Below are 18345 nucleotides of genomic sequence, written 5' to 3'. Positions count from 1 at the left end.
ATATGGGGATATATGTATATGTGTAGCTGATTCACTTTGTTATAAAGCAGAAACTAACACACCATTGTAAAGCAATTATACGCCAATAAAGACGTTAAAAAAATAAATAAGAAGATCTTTCTCTTTCCTCTTCTGCTAGTATCATTTCTACATTTCTATCTTTGAGCTCACAAATTCTCTCTTCCATACGTCTGCTCTATTTCCAATGCTTTCTAATGAATTCTTCATCTCGTTTATTAGTTCTTTAGCTCCAGAATTTCTGTTTGGTTCTTTTTTTTTGTTAGGGTTTCAATCTCTTTGGGAAAGTATTCCTTCTGTTCTGCCTTTGTGAGTTTCGTTGCTCGTTGAGTTTCTTCCTGACAGCTGTTTTGAATTCTCTGTCACTTAGATCACCATATCCCATGACCTTATGATTGGTTTCTGGAGAATTGTCATTTACTTTTGTGGTACACTATTGCTGTGGTTCTTCATGGTGCTTGATGAGTTGTCCTCTGCCAGCACATTTGAAGTAGCGAGCACACTTCGATTCTAATGAATCGAGGGTTTAGAAGTTAGAGGCTTTTCTTTTGTTTTCCAATAGGTGGCACTAGAGCACACGGTTTTGGTTTCTATTATCTGAGCTGCCTCTGGTTATATTTGAGTTCTTCTGTCAGAGGTGTTGCAAGGTGCTCTCACTGTCACTTCTTGTGCCACTGGAGTCATTGGTGCTTTGCTGCTGCCAGTGTTGCTGGTGTTGCCACCTGAGGCTCTGAGATGGGGCTCTTCTGCTGTGTCTGGGATCCCCTGAGTTGCCATTGGCTGTTGTTTCAACCTCCAAGTACTTTCTCTTTCCCAGAGGTCAGGGAGTGGGTCTGATCACAGGGTTGGTTCTCCCCGCAACCAGCCCCCACACTTAAGTGGGGTCCAACTGTCACCTCATTAATATAACGAGACACCTTTGTGGCTCTCATCACTTTGGAAATTCCAAGGGTTTTAGGAGAACTGTGCCAGGAATGGGGAAAAAGACCAAATATAGATTTCATTTTATGAAACCCAATATCACACTCTGGGAAAAATTAAGTTGTCTCTTGTGTAATTAAAAATTTGTTAAGATGGTAGGTCTCATGGAAAGGATTCTTATCACAATAAAGGTGGGGGAACACAGGGAAATTTTTGGAGGTGATGGATACATTTAGCCATTGGACAGCTACATTGATCAGCTCTGGAGGTGCCCTACCTGGGGCCAATCTGCTATGTAAAATAAGTAAAAAAAAAAAATCAAAGCCAAATTGATTGGGTTTTTTCTGCTACTAGCAGCAGAAAGCATCTTCATTGAAATAGTCGTGCCATACATTTTAATTCAACCTTATAATTTCACACCAGGTTTCAAATAAAATGAGAGGAAGCATTTCTTCACCTCAGATAACAAAGCAAGAGTAAAGCTGCAACCTTGGGATCAAATAAAACTTATCTCAACTGTATGTCTATTGCAGACATGACTATCTCCTTATTAAATTCCTATAGCATGATGACTTGTTTAGTGTAAATAATACACAATGCAACTAAGATGTTCAAAAAATAGACTGAATTTGCTTAAAAATAGAATAATAGTCTCTGACACTGGAGGAATTGTGCTTAAATGATTATTACTTTGAAATAAACTTCTAAATCAATCACTTACACTTAGGATTTCCTTCTATTTGAAACTGACTCTTCAAATGGAACAAAATAGCAGAATCCTCTATTTTCTCAACCAATTTCTTTCTCTGAGACTTGTCCAACATCTTTATATAATCTATATTACTTATAATTACTTCTAATATAATAATTTACTTATATTCCCAAAGTCTATGGAATTTAGAATTATATAATGATTTAATAGTTGCACAATGTTTTATACAAGGGTAAAATATTTCTTTGATTTACTTTTCTAGCTTGTTCCTAATCACATACTTTTTGTCAAGTTTGTTTCCATTCTTATCGTCTGTTTTCAGTTTATGTATCTCCTTTTTAATCTTTTGGATTAAATTTACCATTTACCAATCCCATCTACCATTGCAACAAAAAGAATAAAATACCTAGGAATAAACCTACCTAGGGAGACAAAAGACCTGCATGCAGAAAACTATAAGACACTGATGAAAGAAATTAAAGATGATGCCAACAGATGGAGAGATATACCATGTTCTTGGATTGGAAGAATCAACATTGTGAAAATGACTATACTACCCAAAGCAATCTACAGATTCAATGCAATCCCTATCAAATTACCAATGGCATTTTTTACAGAACTAGAACAAAAAAATCTTAAAATTTGTATGGAGACACAAAAGACCCCGAAGAGCCAAAGCAGTCTTGAGGGAAAAAAACAGAGCTGGAGGAATCAGACTCCCTGACTTCAGACTATACTACAAAGCTACAGTAATCAAGACAATATGGTACTGGCGCAAAAACAGAAATATAGATCAATGGAACAGGATAGAAAGCCCAGAGATAAACCCACGCACCTATGGTCAACCAATCTATGACAAAGGAGGCAAGGATATACAATGGAGGAAAGACAGTCTCTTCAATAAGTGGTGCTGGGAAAACTGGACTGCTACATGTAAAAGAATGAAATTAGAACACTCCGTAACACCATACACAAAAATAAACTCAAAATGGATTAGAGACCTAAATGTAAGACCGGACACTATAAAACTCTTAGAGGAAAACATAGGAAGAACACTCTTTGACATAAATCACAGCAAGATATTTTTTGATCCACCTCCTAGAGTAATGGAAATAAAAACAAAAATAAACAAGTGGACCTAATGAAACTTGAAAGCTTTTGCAGAGCAAAGGAAACCATAAACAAGACGAAAAGACAACCCTCAGAATGGGAGAAAATATTTGCAAATGAATCAACGGACAAAGGATTAATCTCCAAAATATATAAACAGATCATGCAGCTCAATATTAAAAAAAAACCCAACCCAATCCAAAAATGGGCAGAAGACCTAAGTAGACATTTCTCCAAAGAAGACATACAGATGGCCAAGAAGCACATGAAAAGCTGCTCAACATCACTAATTATTAGAGAAATGCAAATCAAAACTACAATGAGGTATCACCTCACACCAGTTAGAATGGGCATCATCAGAAAATCTACAAACAACAAATGCTTGAGAGGGTGTGGAGAAAAGGGAACCCTCTTGCACTGTTGGTGGGAATATAAATTGATACAGCCACTATGGAGAACAGTATGGAGGTTCCTTAAAGAACTAAAAATAGAATTACCATATGACCCAGCAATCCCATTACTGGGCATATACCCAGAGAAAACCATAATTCAAAAAGACACATGCACCTCAATGTTCATTGCAGCACTATTTACAATAGCCAGGTCATGGGAGCAACCTAAATGCCCATCGACAGATGAATGGATAAAGAAGATGTGGTACATATATACAATGCAATATTACTCAGCCATGAAAGGGAACAAAATTGGGTCATTTGTAGAGACATGGATGGATCTAGAGACTATCATACAGAGTGAAGTAAGTCAGAAAGAGAAAAACAAATATTGTATATTAACGCATATATGTGGAACCTAGAAAATGGTACAGATGAACCGGTTTGCAGAGCAGAAATTGAGACACAGATGTAGAGAACAAACGTATGGACACCAAGGGGGGAAAGTGGCGGGGGGTGGGGGTGGTTGTGTGCTGAATTGGGCGATTGGGATTGACATGTATACACTGATGTGTATAAAATGGATGACTAATAAGAAAAAAAAAATAAAGTTGTACTTAATACAAAAGGGGTTTTTAATATGTGTTTGCCGAATAAATTAATCAATTAATTAATTTACTGGTGCACACCATATTTAGTGTTTAGTGATATAAAAAAATAAATTTTTGATTACATAAAATATTTGAATGTTCTTCAATTTAAAATGATTAAATAAGATATTCAGACAAGTCAAGCTTTCAAATCTGTTCGTTACAACATATATTCTCATTGTCATTTAGGCAACCACTTTTACAAACCTTCCATTGTTTCTATATACACATGTGAGTAGAATAGAATGGGTATAGCTAGATATTCTTATTCTCCTCCTCTAATTTATTAAGCAAAATGTTGTATACTACACATACTCTCCTGTACCTTGTTCCAAATATATTTTGGAGATTATTCCATAGCAGGGTACAGAGAGCTTCTCATTTTTTTCTAGCTGCAGGGTACTTCATCGTTTAGACCAGTGTATTCATGCATTCCCTTTTGTTTCCCAGCACTTTCTCTGTTTTCTGCTAAGGTAAGGTCCACACAGGATTCTCTCATGACAGACAGTTTGTCACACTATCTGGGGGGGGGGCCTCAGAAATACATCTTTTCCACTACAGTGGCTTTGTCCTGATAGCTTTCTGAAAAGAGCACATCCCAAGTCAGAGTCAGCATGCCGCTGATTTTTATTCAAGAGATAGAAAAAAAAATTGAGGTGTTGAAGTCTACCCTTAATAATAAAAGGAAAGTTCTAGAAGTACCCAGGTTTAGATATTTTCTTTTAAAAAAATCAGGGAAAAGAGACAAAAGAATGTGATTGAAGGCATCATATACTTACAAGTTACCTGCATGTCTTGTATTTGTTGTCCCCTTTCTGTATCCCATGGTGTGAAGGGACTTGTGTGTCTGTCTTTGAGAATGCAAAGATGTAGGAGACCAGGAAGTGGGTTCAGTAAGGGCTTTCTCCTAGCTCAGGGCAACACGCCTAAATACACAATGCAGAAAACCCGAGATAAAACAGGGAAAGAAGCAAGGAAACCTTCCAGATCACATGTGTCCAAAATTCCGGAATGTAAATGAAAACCATCTTTGTTTTGTGATGCAACTCTCCCTTTCTCTTTTCCGTCTATTTCTTGTCCTTGATGCTGTATGAAGCAGAAGATTTCACTCCCTGTGTATTTCAGAAAATAAATATAAGGAAATGTGGGCCAAAGGAGGCAGCAAGGGTAGAAAACAAAGAGGATCAGGAAAGAATGAAATAAGGTATTGGAATCAACATTGGGAACTTCCAGGTCCAGGTTAGGGGCTGACGAAGCCATCCAGGACATTTCCTGCAGGGTCATTCAACCAGATCCTGAGCAAACCAGGTCCTGAGAAAGTACTCTTGTTGTGAAGAATGAGTGTTTCGTGCTGTGAAGAAGCTGGGACAGAAGGTTCTTCTTTTTTTTTTTAATTTTTTTTTTTTATTGAAGTAGAGTTGATTTACAATGCTGTGCCAATCTCTGCTGTACAGCAAAGGGACTCAGTTACACACATATAGACATTCTTTTTTCTATTCTTTTCCATTATGGTTCATCACAGGTGATTGGATATAGTTCCCTGCACTATACATTAGGACCTTGTTGTTTATCCATCCTATATATAATAGTTTGCATCTGCTAATCCCAAACTCCCACTCCATTCTTCCCCCACGTCCCCTCCCCCTTGACAACCACAAGTCTGTTCTCTATGTCTATGAGTCAGTTTCTGTTTTGTAGATAGGTTCATTTGTGCCATATTTTAGATTCCACATATAAGTGACATCATATGGTATTTGTCTCTTTCCGACTTACTTCACTTAGTATGATCACCTCTAGTTGATGGGACAGAGGGTTCTTGCTTGAGTGTCACCATCTTCGCTTCAGCTCAGGAGTCCTACAGGAGACAGAGGAGAGGGTTGTTCCCAGACCTACCTCTTCATGCTGCTTCTTTCCCTCTTTTTGGGGGCCTCACGTTAAAGCCCTGTAGTAAGAAGGGGGAAATCATTCTTAAGACTCCCTGAGCCAAAGATACTTTAGAGCACAGGCCTCTTATATTATTTATTTATTTATGTTTGACTGAAGTATAGTTGATTTACAATGCTGTGTTCATTTCTGCTGTATAGCAAAGTGATTCAGTTACACACACACACACACACACACACACACACACACACACACACACATTTTCTTTTCCCTTATGGTTTGTCCCAAGATACTGAATATAGTTCCCTGTGCTATACAGTAGGACCTTGTTGTTTATCCATCCTATATGTAATAGTTTGCATCTGCTAACCCCAAACTCCCAATCCATCCCTCCCCCACCCCCTCCCCCTTGGCAAACACAAGTCTGTTCTCTTACTAGCTGGTGCAAAGCTTTAGTGCAAACCGCCTAATCAGAATTCAAAGTCTTTCTCATTTTGTCTGTCTCCTGTCTTGTCATCTCCACCACCATTTCTAGGAGACCAAATCTATCTCTAAAAGAAGATGAAAGGGCATTACCTGTTGGCTGAAGTCCAGAGTATCCTAGGAAAGGGAAGGGAGGATGTATACTTAAAAGATACGGAGGCAAGTCTGTCCCCGGATACAATGTCCCCAGGCCCTGACTCCCCCCTCTCACCTGAGATTTCTCTACATCACCACCCATATCACCTGATGCCAGGGTGGAGAGGAGAGCAGACCCTGAGAGCATGTGACCTAGGAAGCTTCCGTCACACAAATCCAGCATCATTTCATCAGGTTTAGCGTCTCTTCCTGCATTTGCCCCAGGATCTCCATCTGAGATCTCCATGCATGATAACCCTTCTCTTATCTCTACAGGCCATCACCTCTTATATTTCACCCATAAATAACCATGGACTGTTGATTTCTGGATTTCCAGGAAATTTGAGATCGACTAGGTAAAGGTTGCTCGATGTGTTCTCTGAATATCGATGACCCTGTATAGGATAGGGTCATCGATATTCAGAGAACTCACTGAACAAAGCCTTATTTCTTCCTCCAAAAAACCTGCGGGGCATCTCAGCTGCTAACAGCTTCCTTACCATTTTAATTACTGATTAAGAGCAGCCCCACCCCAAGGAAGAGCAGACCCATAACACAGGCCCCGAGTCTACTCAGCATCTTGCCTTGTGAAGGTTCATACTGTGTCCCTGAGAAAAGAAGCTAGTTTGGGTGATTTTTACCCTGAATCCAACTTCTCTGAGACTCTGAGAGCTTTGATTGGGGGGAGAAGCCTGATCTGAAAGAACTAGAATAATTGGCCATTCCTAGAAAAGGAATGGCTACAAGGTTCAGGCAGTGAATCGTTTAAATATCACAGCCCTGGCATAAGGCCACACGTCTTCAACATCTGATGGAAGAGGAGCCTGGGACTGGATGAGACTGAACTCCCCTCAGGTCAGGAACATCCCTGTAGAGGATGTGCCCCTTCTCAGGTCACAATAAGAACTCAGAGCAGGAGTGTCAGAAGCACAAGCCCAGCCCGACGCAGGGGACTGGTGCCCAGGGCCAAGGGGTGACCATGACCTGTGATGTCATGGGAGGCTCAAAACAGGGACATCTCTATTCAGCTTGTCAGCCAGAACTGCCTCCCCAGGGAGTATAGGTATTTGTAGAAACCATCACGGGATATCTGTAAACTATCAGGGGATTTCTATCACAGGTTATCACAGGGCAGCCCCAATAACCTAAGCTGAAGGAGAGAAGAACATGGAGCAAACGCACATATGCTGTGGGGAGAGGAGAAACCTGACACTCCGGGGTAAGCAAGTCTCCTCCCTGATGCATAAGGAATTTTCAAGGTCAGAAAGCTTCTCACTCCATTCCACTGCGACAGGGCTCGTCCAGCTGGGGTGCTCCACGTGGCAGGTGTAGACCTCTCCACTCTGAGGAACTATTTCAAGCATCACCATGAGCTGGAAGGTCCAGTCTCCATTAGGGATCAGGCCTGTGGAGACCACCCCCGCCTCCTCTTCCTGGCCATTCTGGAAGCACCTGACTTCAGTGTGGCCTGGATAGAAACCATTCACAGAGCAGACCAGGAGGCTGTGGTGCCACAGGGGCTGGGTCTTTGCAGGATACACAGTCACTGTAGGCTCCTGTAGGAGAGAAAAGGTAGAGGGAATAGCGAGGGAGACAGTAAGTATCCTGACCAGATGCAGCCTTGGGCAGGCCAGGCTGCCATGTGGCTTAGGAGAAGTCAGTGTCATGGGTCTTGAATTTAACCCCTAAAACAGGGCCTGTTAGAGTTGAGAGATGTTAAGCAAAATTGTGGGGTTTCTTTCCATAATTTGAAACAGTTACTTATTGTTGAAGTATTTACAAATTTTTCAAGACACAGGGTGCATTGAATAAAAGGGTGATTTCTGTAACTAGGCTGCCTGGGTTCAAATCCAGGCTCTACTTCTAACTGGTTAATCCTGGGAGAGTTTTTAAATCCCTCTGTGCCTCAGCTTTCTCGCCTCTAAAGGAGGATAATGATATGAATTTACCTCTTCAAGTTAAATGAGTCATATATACAACCGAATACTACTCAGCCATAAAAAAGAACGAAATAATGCCATTTGCAGCAACATGGATGGACGTAGAGATGATGATACTAAGTGAAGTAAGTCAGAAAGAGAAAGACAAATACCATATGATATCACTTATATGTGAAATCTAAAATATGACACAAATGAACTTATCTACGAAACAGAAACAGACTCACGAACATAGAGAACAGACTTGTGGTTGCCAAGGAGGGTGGGGTTGGGGGAGGGATGGAGTGGGAGGTTGGGGTTAGCAGATGTAAGCTATTATACTGTATATGGAATGGATAAACAACAAGGTCCTACTGTATAGCCCCAGAGAACTATAGTCACTATCCTATGATAAACCATAATGGAAAAGAATATTTTAAAAAGGATGTATATATGTATAACTGAATCACTTTGCTGTACAGCAGAGATTAACACAACATTGTAAATCAACTATACTTCAATAAAAAAATATTGATCATCATATTAAAAAAAAAGAGTTAATGGACTTAAACTATGTAAAGAAATGGCTGGGGGAATTCCCTGGCAGTCCAGTGGTTAGGACTCTGTGCTCTCACTGCTGAGGGCCCGGCTTCAATCCCTGGTCAGGGAATTAAAGTCCCACAAGCTGCACAGGGGGGCCAAAAAAGAAATGGCCAGAACTTAGCCTTCAGTATATGTCAGTTACTTATTGAATATTTTTACTGTGAAAGAAAGTGTGATTCAAAGCTTAAGGGTAAATTAGGGAACAGTAGTGGGGTAGATAGAGATGTAGAGTGTGAAATCCTGGTTACACTGCCCCAATGGACTCACGTCTTAAAACAGCACAGAAATGGTTCTTCCCCTGAGAAGCAGAAATAGACAGAGGTCATTCTCTAACTCTGTGAGTTGTGTCTCAAGGAAAGCATGAGTCCTGCAGAGGAAAAGGAACAAGGAAAGTTAATCATTTAAAAAGTTTTTATTGTTTTATACTCAGCTGATGGATCTCTCTCTCTCTTGCTCTTTTTTTTTTTTTTTCCCAAAAAAGCCACATCTAGTTTTGCAATTGTTATCGTTTTAGAATTCTCTCTCCTTCTAAACTGACATTTGAGATCAGGGCAGGGTCTGGGACTCTTAACATCTGAGACAACCTCTAGCACTCTCAGGCCCTCAATAAATACAATTATTTTAAAAGAAAGGAGAGGGACTTCCTTGGAGGTTCAGTGGTTAAGACTCCGCCCTCCCAATGCACGGGGCCTGGGTTTGATCCCTGGTTGGGGAACGAAAAGCCCACATACTGCAGCTAAGCCTGCGTGCCACAACTAGAGAAGCCCTCATGTGGCAACAAGACCCAGCACAGTCAAAATAAAATAAATAAATAAATAAATAAATTTAAAAAAAAAAAGAAAGGAGAAATGGGGGACACATTTGTACAATACCACAAAATAGCAGATTTAAGATCGATGGTAAATCATTAGTCACAATTTTTCAGTTTCTATTTCAGTAAGTAAAAAATGTTAAATTCTTAACGTGGAAAGTATTGAACAGAATCTAATAGAAACCACAAACTGGATAAAATGTTGAATCAAGTATCAGCAAAGTGTTAATAATCTTACTGCATAGACAACCCATAAAATTACTGAGAAAAACACTAGGACCCTAGTGGCAACAGATTAATAGATAATGCTTTGGGCAGTCATTACAATTGGGGGGAAAAAAAAGAGAGAAGAACTTTAGGAATAAAAGAAATGTAAGTTAAAAATAATAAGATATAAATTTCCAACTAAGTGGCAATATGGAAAATAAAATCTAACAATGGGGAGTGTGGGGTAAATTGCTTACAACCATACAAAGGGAAAACACAACTACTTAAGTACTATTAGCATTATAAAAATAGTAACATCAGTATGGTATTATTAAGTAACAAAATTATATCTGAAAAGCTAGCTTCACAATCATTTCAAATACGTAAAAATATACACACTAAGAAAGCAAAAGAGGAGTTGGAAATTTAAACCTAAAAGTAGCCTCAGAAAGGTCGGAGGTGAATGGGAGGTTCTTCTCCGCTGCACCCCTAGAGATTAGTCTCCCTCACAAATTTCATTCTCAAAGAAACGCTCCTGCACACAGACGCCAGCACATTTATTTCAGGGGTTTCAGGAGTAAGAGGGTGTGTGCCCAGAGCAGACTGGGGCTCCTCTCACGTTCTCCCAAGCCTCTTACATTTCTCACCTCTCCTCCCCTACCCTCCCCCAACCACAGACACCTGGAGGTCCCTTCCCGCATCTCTGACCACCCACCCGAGTCAGCCTTTTCCTCCGTCTCCCCTCCCCCAGGCTCTCCCAGGGCGGCAGCGGAGGATGCCTGGAGCTCTCCCTCCTGCATCCCTCTCCCCATACACCCCTCCCTCCCGGTCCTCTCAGACCCCAGGCCCACTCCCCCCACCATACACACACTCTCTCCCCTCTCACCAGCACACATTGACAAAATCTCACTTTAGTTTTCCCACAGAAGGCTCTCACGTGTACCCTCGTAACTTGTACTTGTCCATAATCCTACACACTCACCCTGGACTCAGTCCCTCTGTCTCTGTGTCTCTCTATCTCTGTCTCTCTGTCTCTGTCACCGCCCTCCCCCCGCCCCGCCCCGCCCCGCCCCGCCCCGCCCCCGACCTCGCCGCCGCACAGCGCTGCTCTCCAAGAACTCGTAGTTGATCCTGCAGAAGGTGTGCCCGGCGGCCCGCGCCCGCTCCAGGGCGTCCTTCTGGCGGTTCCAGAGCTCCGCGGCCGGCCGCCCCAGCTCGCTCACCGCCAGGTCCTCCCCCACGTGGCTGTCGAAGCGCACCAGCTCCTCCCGGTTATAGATGTACCTGCCCAGGAAGTGCACCTGCCGCGTGCTGTTGGAGAAATGACACTCGGACTTTACCTGCACCATGAAAATTGCTGTGGGGACAGGAATGATGTCACCCGGGCGCATGGGAAGAGACTGGCGGTGACGCCCACCGATGACAGGCGCTCGGGCGCAGGCGGGGGCGCTAGGACTCCCTCGGAGGCTCTACAGGCACCCCACGGGTTCATCTTCTACCTGCCAGCGGTGGAGGAAGGACGTGCTGGGCGGAAGAGACCCCCCCGCCCCCCACCTCTGCTCCTGAGCCATTCGGTCTCCACTTGGCTTCCATGCTCGCCTGGACATCTCTAAGTGTGAACTGGACCGGGATTTGCCCCATCACCATCTCCTCTTAGGAGCCTCCTTCATTCTGTAAGTACTTGGTTAGGGCTGTGCTTGTGCCCAAACTTCGCTGTCCCTTGGGACTCTAAGGAAGGGAGCACAGCCATCTCCCCTCTACTTGTGGAGCTTAAAATTTAGTGAAAGTGATGGACAAAAGCCAAACACGCAAGAATTTATACAGAAGTGAGAAATGTCAGGATAAAAGTGTGGCGTTCTATAGCAGAGAATGGTAGGATGACCTTAAATTAGGTTAGGGTGCCAGAGAAGTGGTCTCTGAAGACATTTAAGTGGTAACATAAAAGGTTAAGTGGATGTGAGCTAGAGGAAGTGTGTGTGTGTGTGGTGTGTGTGTGTGTGTGTTTAGGGGAAACAGAGAGACACATTTTAGGTAACAGTAATACTGTGTGGAAAAGCTGAAAGAATTGATGAACTTCCTCTAGAAAGTTCAATGAAGCACAGAGAATGAGAGAAAGGAGGGGAAAAGATTAGACTGGAAAAATCACGTGGAACCAGGCACTTAAAATCCTTGTAGGTGACATTAGGATTTTGACTTTATGCTAAACGTAATGAGAACTATTGAAGAGTTTTAGGAGATTAAAACCATAACCCCAATACAGGTCCACAATCCCTTTTCTGCATTTCCAAATCTGGACAGCTCAGAAAATCAGATTTTCTAAAAATTTGCTGCCAAAATTCGTTTGGCAAATCTGACCTGCTGAGGGAAGGGGTCAAACGTATCTTAGAGCTCTTATTGGTTACATGTGGTCTGTAGCTTCACTGTGTGTAAAGATACATATAGACATAAATATACACATATATATCATATGAATGCACATATTTTTGATTTTTTGGTCTTAAATTACAGTATCGTTGACATTATGTTAGTTCCAAGTGTACAACATAATGATTCAATACTGTTAAAGGTTATACTCCATTTAAAGTTATTACAAAATAATGGTTATATTTCCCTGTGTTGTACAATATATCTTGTTGCTTATTTATTTTATTCATAGTAGTTTGTATCTCTTAATCCCACATCTTTATCTTGCCCCTCCCTCCTTCCATTTCCCCACTTGCAGCCCCTAGTTCACTCTTTGTGAGACTGTTTCTGTTTTGTCATATACATTTGTTTTATTTTTTAGATTCCACTTATAAGTGATAACATAGAGTATTTGACTTTCTCTGTCTGACTTATTCCACTAACCATAATACTCTGTAGGTCCATCCACATTGTTGCAAATGGCAGAATTTCATTCTTTTTTATGGCTGAGTAATAGTCCACTGTGTGTGTGTGTGTTTATATATATATATATACAAACCACATCTTTACCCATTCATTTGTTGATGGACACTTAGGTTGCTTCTGCATCTTGGATTTTGTAAATAATGCTGCAGTGAACATTGGGTTGCATGTATGTTTTCAAATGAATGTTTTTGTTTCTTTCAAAAATGAAAATGAAAATATTTTTAATGTTTTTGTCTTTAGATTTAGTTGAACTGTGAAAATGTCAAAAAGAGTTAAAGAATAACCCTGTGGTTAAAAGTAAGAAGAATAAATGGAAGTTTCTGGTATCATTAATAGTGTGGAAAGTAGCATTGCTGCAGAAATTTGAGTCATTTTACTGAAAAACATGGTAGCAGCCACCACTATTTATGAGTTAAAAAGACAAGTTGTTGAAAGCAAATAGAGATGTGATGACCAAGAACTCGTGACATTTTGAAAAACATGGCGTAAGGCAAAAAATCAAAATGAAGATCTTGAACTTGCTTTGATTGAATGGATTCAACAAGAAAGTAGTGAATTTGTTCAACTGTCTAGTTTTGGGGGTAATGAAACAAGCTAAATAAAACCACGAAGAGCTGAACTGGAAGGTGAGTGTGTGTAGAAAGTGCAAGTCTAGAATTTTTAGAAGCAGCATAGTGTATATAAAGCAGTGTTTTCAACCTCAGCACTATAGACATTTTGGACCAGGTGGTTCTTTGTGGTTGGGGAGAGGGAGGTGTTCTGTGCATAGTAGCCTGACTATCAGCTTTCCTGGCCTCTACCCAATTAGTTGTCAAAAGAAACCCCCTGTGTGACAACTAAAAATGGCGCTATCTGGAGCCAATGTTCTGCGGCGGGTGAAGGTACGGGGAGAAAGGGTGCTGAGCTGTCGTTGGGTGAGAACCTTGGGTGTAAATCATATGAAAAAAATGCCCTGGAGAAACCACTCTCAATCATGGAGCAGCTGAGAGTGACATAGAAAAACTTGCCAATATTATATCTGTTGAAAATCTTGGTCCTACAAGAAATATGTTTTTTGGGAAGCCGGTCCCAGTGAAGAGCTGTTTTTTCCAATAAAATAAAATTGTTCAGTCCAACCAAAGTTGACTATTTCTTTGTCTTGGGAATTAGTCACTGTGATATTGTGATTTATGATAAGAAACATGTATTTGTTCTTCATCCTCGTTTCTGCCACAGATCTCCTAAAACCCTGGAAATTTCCTAAGGGGTAAAATCTATAAATGAGTCTTTTATATTAATTAGGTGACTTTTGGATCCAGTCTAAGGAGATGTACTGGTCCATAGTCCTCCCTATCTCAATAAACAGCACTACCATCCACCCAGTTATCATGCAAGACAAAATCCTGAGGGATAAGCTTTTGATTTTCTATCTTCCAACTCCCACCATTTAATTCATTAACAAGTCACTCAACAATCTATCCCAAATCTGTTCACTTCATCGCTACTACACTAAATGAAGTCACAGGCACATCTTCCATGGAGAACCCTTCTACTCTCCCCTAACTGGTCTCCGTGACTCCACTTGGAACCCCTGAAATCCAGTCTCCATGAGGTAGCTAGAATTAGTTTTTAAAATAAATATAAATGGACTCTCCTTGTAACCCCTTAGTAGCTTCACATAGCTCTGTAAATAAAAGTCAAATTTCTCACTATGGCCATCAGGGCCTAACATGATTTGGCTCCTGACTTTCTCTCTAACCTCATCTTATTCCACTCCCCAACTTGCTTTCTCTGCTTTAGCTCCTCTAACCTTCTTTCCGTCCCTTAAACACAGCAAACATCTTCCCACACTTTGACCTTTCCCCTGGTCCCTCTCCCTGGAGCATTTGTCCCTTAGATCTTTCCCATGTCTGGCTTCTTCTCATCATTTATGTCTCAGATGAATGTCACAGGGAGAGCCCTCTAGACACTTGCACTGAAGTCAGGTGAATACAATTTTCTCAGTCCCTTAACCCTTATATATTTTTTTCAGGGCATTTATTGCTGTTTGAAATGTTTTTCTTGGTTCAATGTTTATTGGGTTGTTGTCTTTCTCTCTTGTCATTAGGTAACTTCCATGATCATACGGGACCTTTTTTCTGTTATTCAAATAGAATCCTCTGCGCCTAGGACAGAGCCCAGTATATAATAGTTGCTCAAAAAAGTATTTGCCATCTAAATGAATAAAGCCATAGTTTTGGGAATTGATCTTTGTGGGGCTCCTGGTAAAGCAAGAAGGGGCTCCATGTCCAACACACTTTTGTAATCATGACGCCTTATGTCTCTTCTACTTTCCTGGGAGAAATTCAGACTAACTTCCTCTTTCTCCTCTTACTACTTGGAAGAAACATTCACAGGTAAGGAAAAGGTGATTTTTAAGAGATAGGGAACATTTCATGAAGTTTCATTTCATCCAATGCGCCTGTTATAGTGCTGAGGGTTTGTGCAAACTGGGGATTTTTAGTAACGGTGATGACATAGTAGGGGAAAGAATAGGGAAAACCCGGAAGGAGAGGTAACCAAAGATGGCTAAATATGGAAAATAGATGGCATGATGAATGAACCTATGAAATTTGGGCCCAAGACTCCAAGAGGCCAATGAGTTCCCTTGACTTCCTTACTGGCTTTCAGCCCTATGGGATGGAAACAGCCTTCACACGCTCTGTATCCTGCTCAGGGTGTATGGTTTGAACCATATGAAATTGCTGATATTTGACTATTTTGGGTTTATAAAAATATAATTTCATATAATTTATTCTGTACTAGTTGAATCTCTTCTTGTGGGTTCAGGCCAGAGAAAGAGGAGATATAGGAGAAACTGATAGGATAGAAAGGTTCAAAATAGAATAAGCACTAATAAGCACTAACTTGTGTCAGGTTTTCAGTTCTTATGAGTTCTTTAAGGCATCATAGAATGCCCCTTAGATGCTCCTTAACTACAGGGTCATTCTAAGTACTAAGGATCCCTGCTTCAGGTCCAGGGTGCTCTACGCAGGAGAAATAGGGAGAAAACTAACCCCAACTTTTGTCAGAGTACCTCCAGTACAGGCATACAGGCCTTATAAACAGCGGGGTTTAGGGAGAAAGAAAAGGAGACAATAGATAACCAACAAGGACCTACTGTACAGCACAGGGAACTCTACTCAATATTTTGTAATAACCTATAAGGGGAAAGAATCTGTAAAAGAATATATATATATATATATATATATATGTTATATAAATATATATATATATATGTTATATAAATATATATATAATATATATATATATAAAATATATATATAACTGAAGTGCTGTGCTGTACACCTGAAACTAACTCGATATTGTAAATCAACTATACTTCAACTTAAAAAAAAGAAAGGAAAAGGAGACAATGGTGAGGTGTCTTGATACATCCTCACGTATTAGCAAGAGGTAGCCGCATCACAGATCCCATGGACATAACACAGGATCTTCTAGGAGAGATCTTTCTAACTCCTTTTGAGTCCCCATAAAATTTTCAGAGGATTGTTCCCATTTTCTGGCATAACTCAACAGAATAAAGGGAACCATGGATGGGAATTATTTTGAAATCATTAATAATCATTTTAGATTATTTTTGAAAGCATTTCTAAAGCCTCTCAAAACCCCGAGGGAATGGGATGTAAGGCTGGAGAGGTTTTATTAGAAGAGAGTTGACAAGAAATAGCCTATATGTATATATACGAAGGCACCTTATGCAGATCTCATAAAAAGAGCGAGTATCCAGGCTCCTTTTGTTTGTGGAAGGAATTGAGGATCCATGTGATAAAGGTAAGTAGTCACTGAAGAAGATGTCGGTGTTTTAAGTGACATGGCCTGGACCCAGACAAACCTAACTCCCTCCCTTGCCCCACCCCCCAAAATAGCTCACCATCCAAGGTGTGCACTTACCTCTCCAGCCCAAGCCAGGAGCGGGCTCAGCACCATCAGTATCACTGTCAGAATTACTGTCCAGGAGCCTGCAGGGAACCAAAGGCACACCATGCAGGAGAAGAGAAGAAGACACGGTGCAGGGGAGCAGACAAATCTCAGTGAGGACTAGGACCCTCCTCCAACCCACATCTCAGATATTACCAACCAAGGAACTCATTTCTTTGTTCCTGGATTGGGTCGTCTCAGTTTTGGAGAACCAGTCAGATTCATCTGTGAATATCATCATCAGTTGCTGGTTAGATACTCAATATGAAGTTCCTCTTTTGAAACTTCGATTTCCTTCCTTAGGAGGATTGTTTTAATTTTGTGCTTTAAAGGTTTGATCTAGTTGTATTTGTAACATTTTAACTGGGGCCCTATCGTGACCCAGCTCTGTGCTGGTCAGTGATGGTCACCCAAGTTTTTCAGGATTGTCTCCAGATGCTGTCACTGAGTTTAGTGGGACCTCCAGGATACACATAGAGAAAGTGGCTTATCGGGGGCAATCCTTGTGGAATGGAGGGTCTTGAAGGTATTTGTAGAGCATGTAACTAACAATGTAATAGGGCCAATGTCCAAATCACATTCTACAAGACCTTCCATGTGGAATGGAGGGTCTTGAAGGTACCTTTGTAGAGCATGTAACTAACAGTGTAATAGGGTCAATGTCCAAATCACATTCTACAGGGGGCTGAGAGATTGATAAAGGACTCAAATCAGCCTTTGGCACAGCAACTCTGCTTTAGAATAATTAATATTTTATGTGAAAAAGTGATCAATCCCTTCCTCCTAGTTCCCGTTTTGACTTCCTCATTTAATTGGGGATATTTCCCTTTCTCTCACTTTAAAAATTTTTTTAATTTATTTTTTATACAGCAGGTTCTTACTAGTTATCTATTTTATACATATTAGTGTATATATGTCAATCCCAATCTCCCAATTCATCCCACCATCACCACCCCCCGCTGTCAGTTTCCCCCCTTGGTGTTCATAAGTTTGTTCTCTACATCTGTGTCTCTATTTCAGCCCTGCAAACCTGTTCATCTGTACCATTTTCCTAGGTTCCACATATATGCATTAATATACGATATTTGTTTTTCTCTTTCTGACTTACTTCACTCTGTGTGACAGTCTCTAGATCCATCCACGTCTCTACAAATGACCCAACTTCGTTCCTTTTTATGGCTGAGTAATATTCCGTTGTATATATGTACCACATCTTCTTTATCCATTTGTCTGTTGATGGGCATTTAGGTTGCTTCCATGACCTGGCTCTTGTAAGTAGTGCTGCAATGAACATTGGGGTGCATGTTTCTTTTTGAATTATGGTTTCCTCTGGGTATACACCCAGTAATGGGATTGCTGGGTCATATGGTAATTCTATTTTTAGTTTTTTAAGGAACCTCCATACTGTTCTCCATAGTGCCTGTATCAATTTACATTCCCACCAACAGTGCAAGAGGGATCCCTTTTCTCCACACCCTCTCCAGCATTTGTTGTTTGTAGATTTTCTGATGATGCCCATTCTAACTGGTGTGAGGTGATACCTCATTGTAGTTTTGATTTGCATTTCTCTAATGATTAGTGACGTTGAGCAGCTTTTCATGTGCTTCTTGGCCATCTGTATGTCTTTGGAGAAATGTTTATTTAGGTCTTC

General features: G+C 40.8%; 1 protein-coding gene across 1 annotated transcript; it reads right to left on the bottom strand.

Moving 5' to 3' along the window:
- Positions 1 to 5593: 5593 nt before the first annotated feature.
- On the bottom strand, positions 5594 to 16760 carry LOC137772952 (DLA class II histocompatibility antigen, DR-1 beta chain-like). The gene is made up of 6 exons (XM_068557138.1): positions 16668 to 16760; positions 12248 to 12254; positions 10946 to 11202; positions 7582 to 7861; positions 6264 to 6287; positions 5594 to 5658 (listed from the first exon to the last, which is right to left on the bottom strand). The coding sequence occupies exons 1-6, from the start codon at positions 16758 to 16760 to the stop codon at positions 5645 to 5647; spliced, it is 675 nt and encodes a 224-aa protein (XP_068413239.1). The 3' UTR covers positions 5594 to 5644.
- Between the last annotated feature and the right edge of the window lie 1585 nt (positions 16761 to 18345).

Source organism: Eschrichtius robustus, chromosome 12, assembly GCF_028021215.1.
Source record: "Eschrichtius robustus isolate mEscRob2 chromosome 12, mEscRob2.pri, whole genome shotgun sequence".
NCBI classification, from domain to species: Eukaryota; Metazoa; Chordata; class Mammalia; order Artiodactyla; family Eschrichtiidae; genus Eschrichtius; species Eschrichtius robustus.
This window is presented reverse-complemented; position numbering and strand designations above follow the sequence as displayed.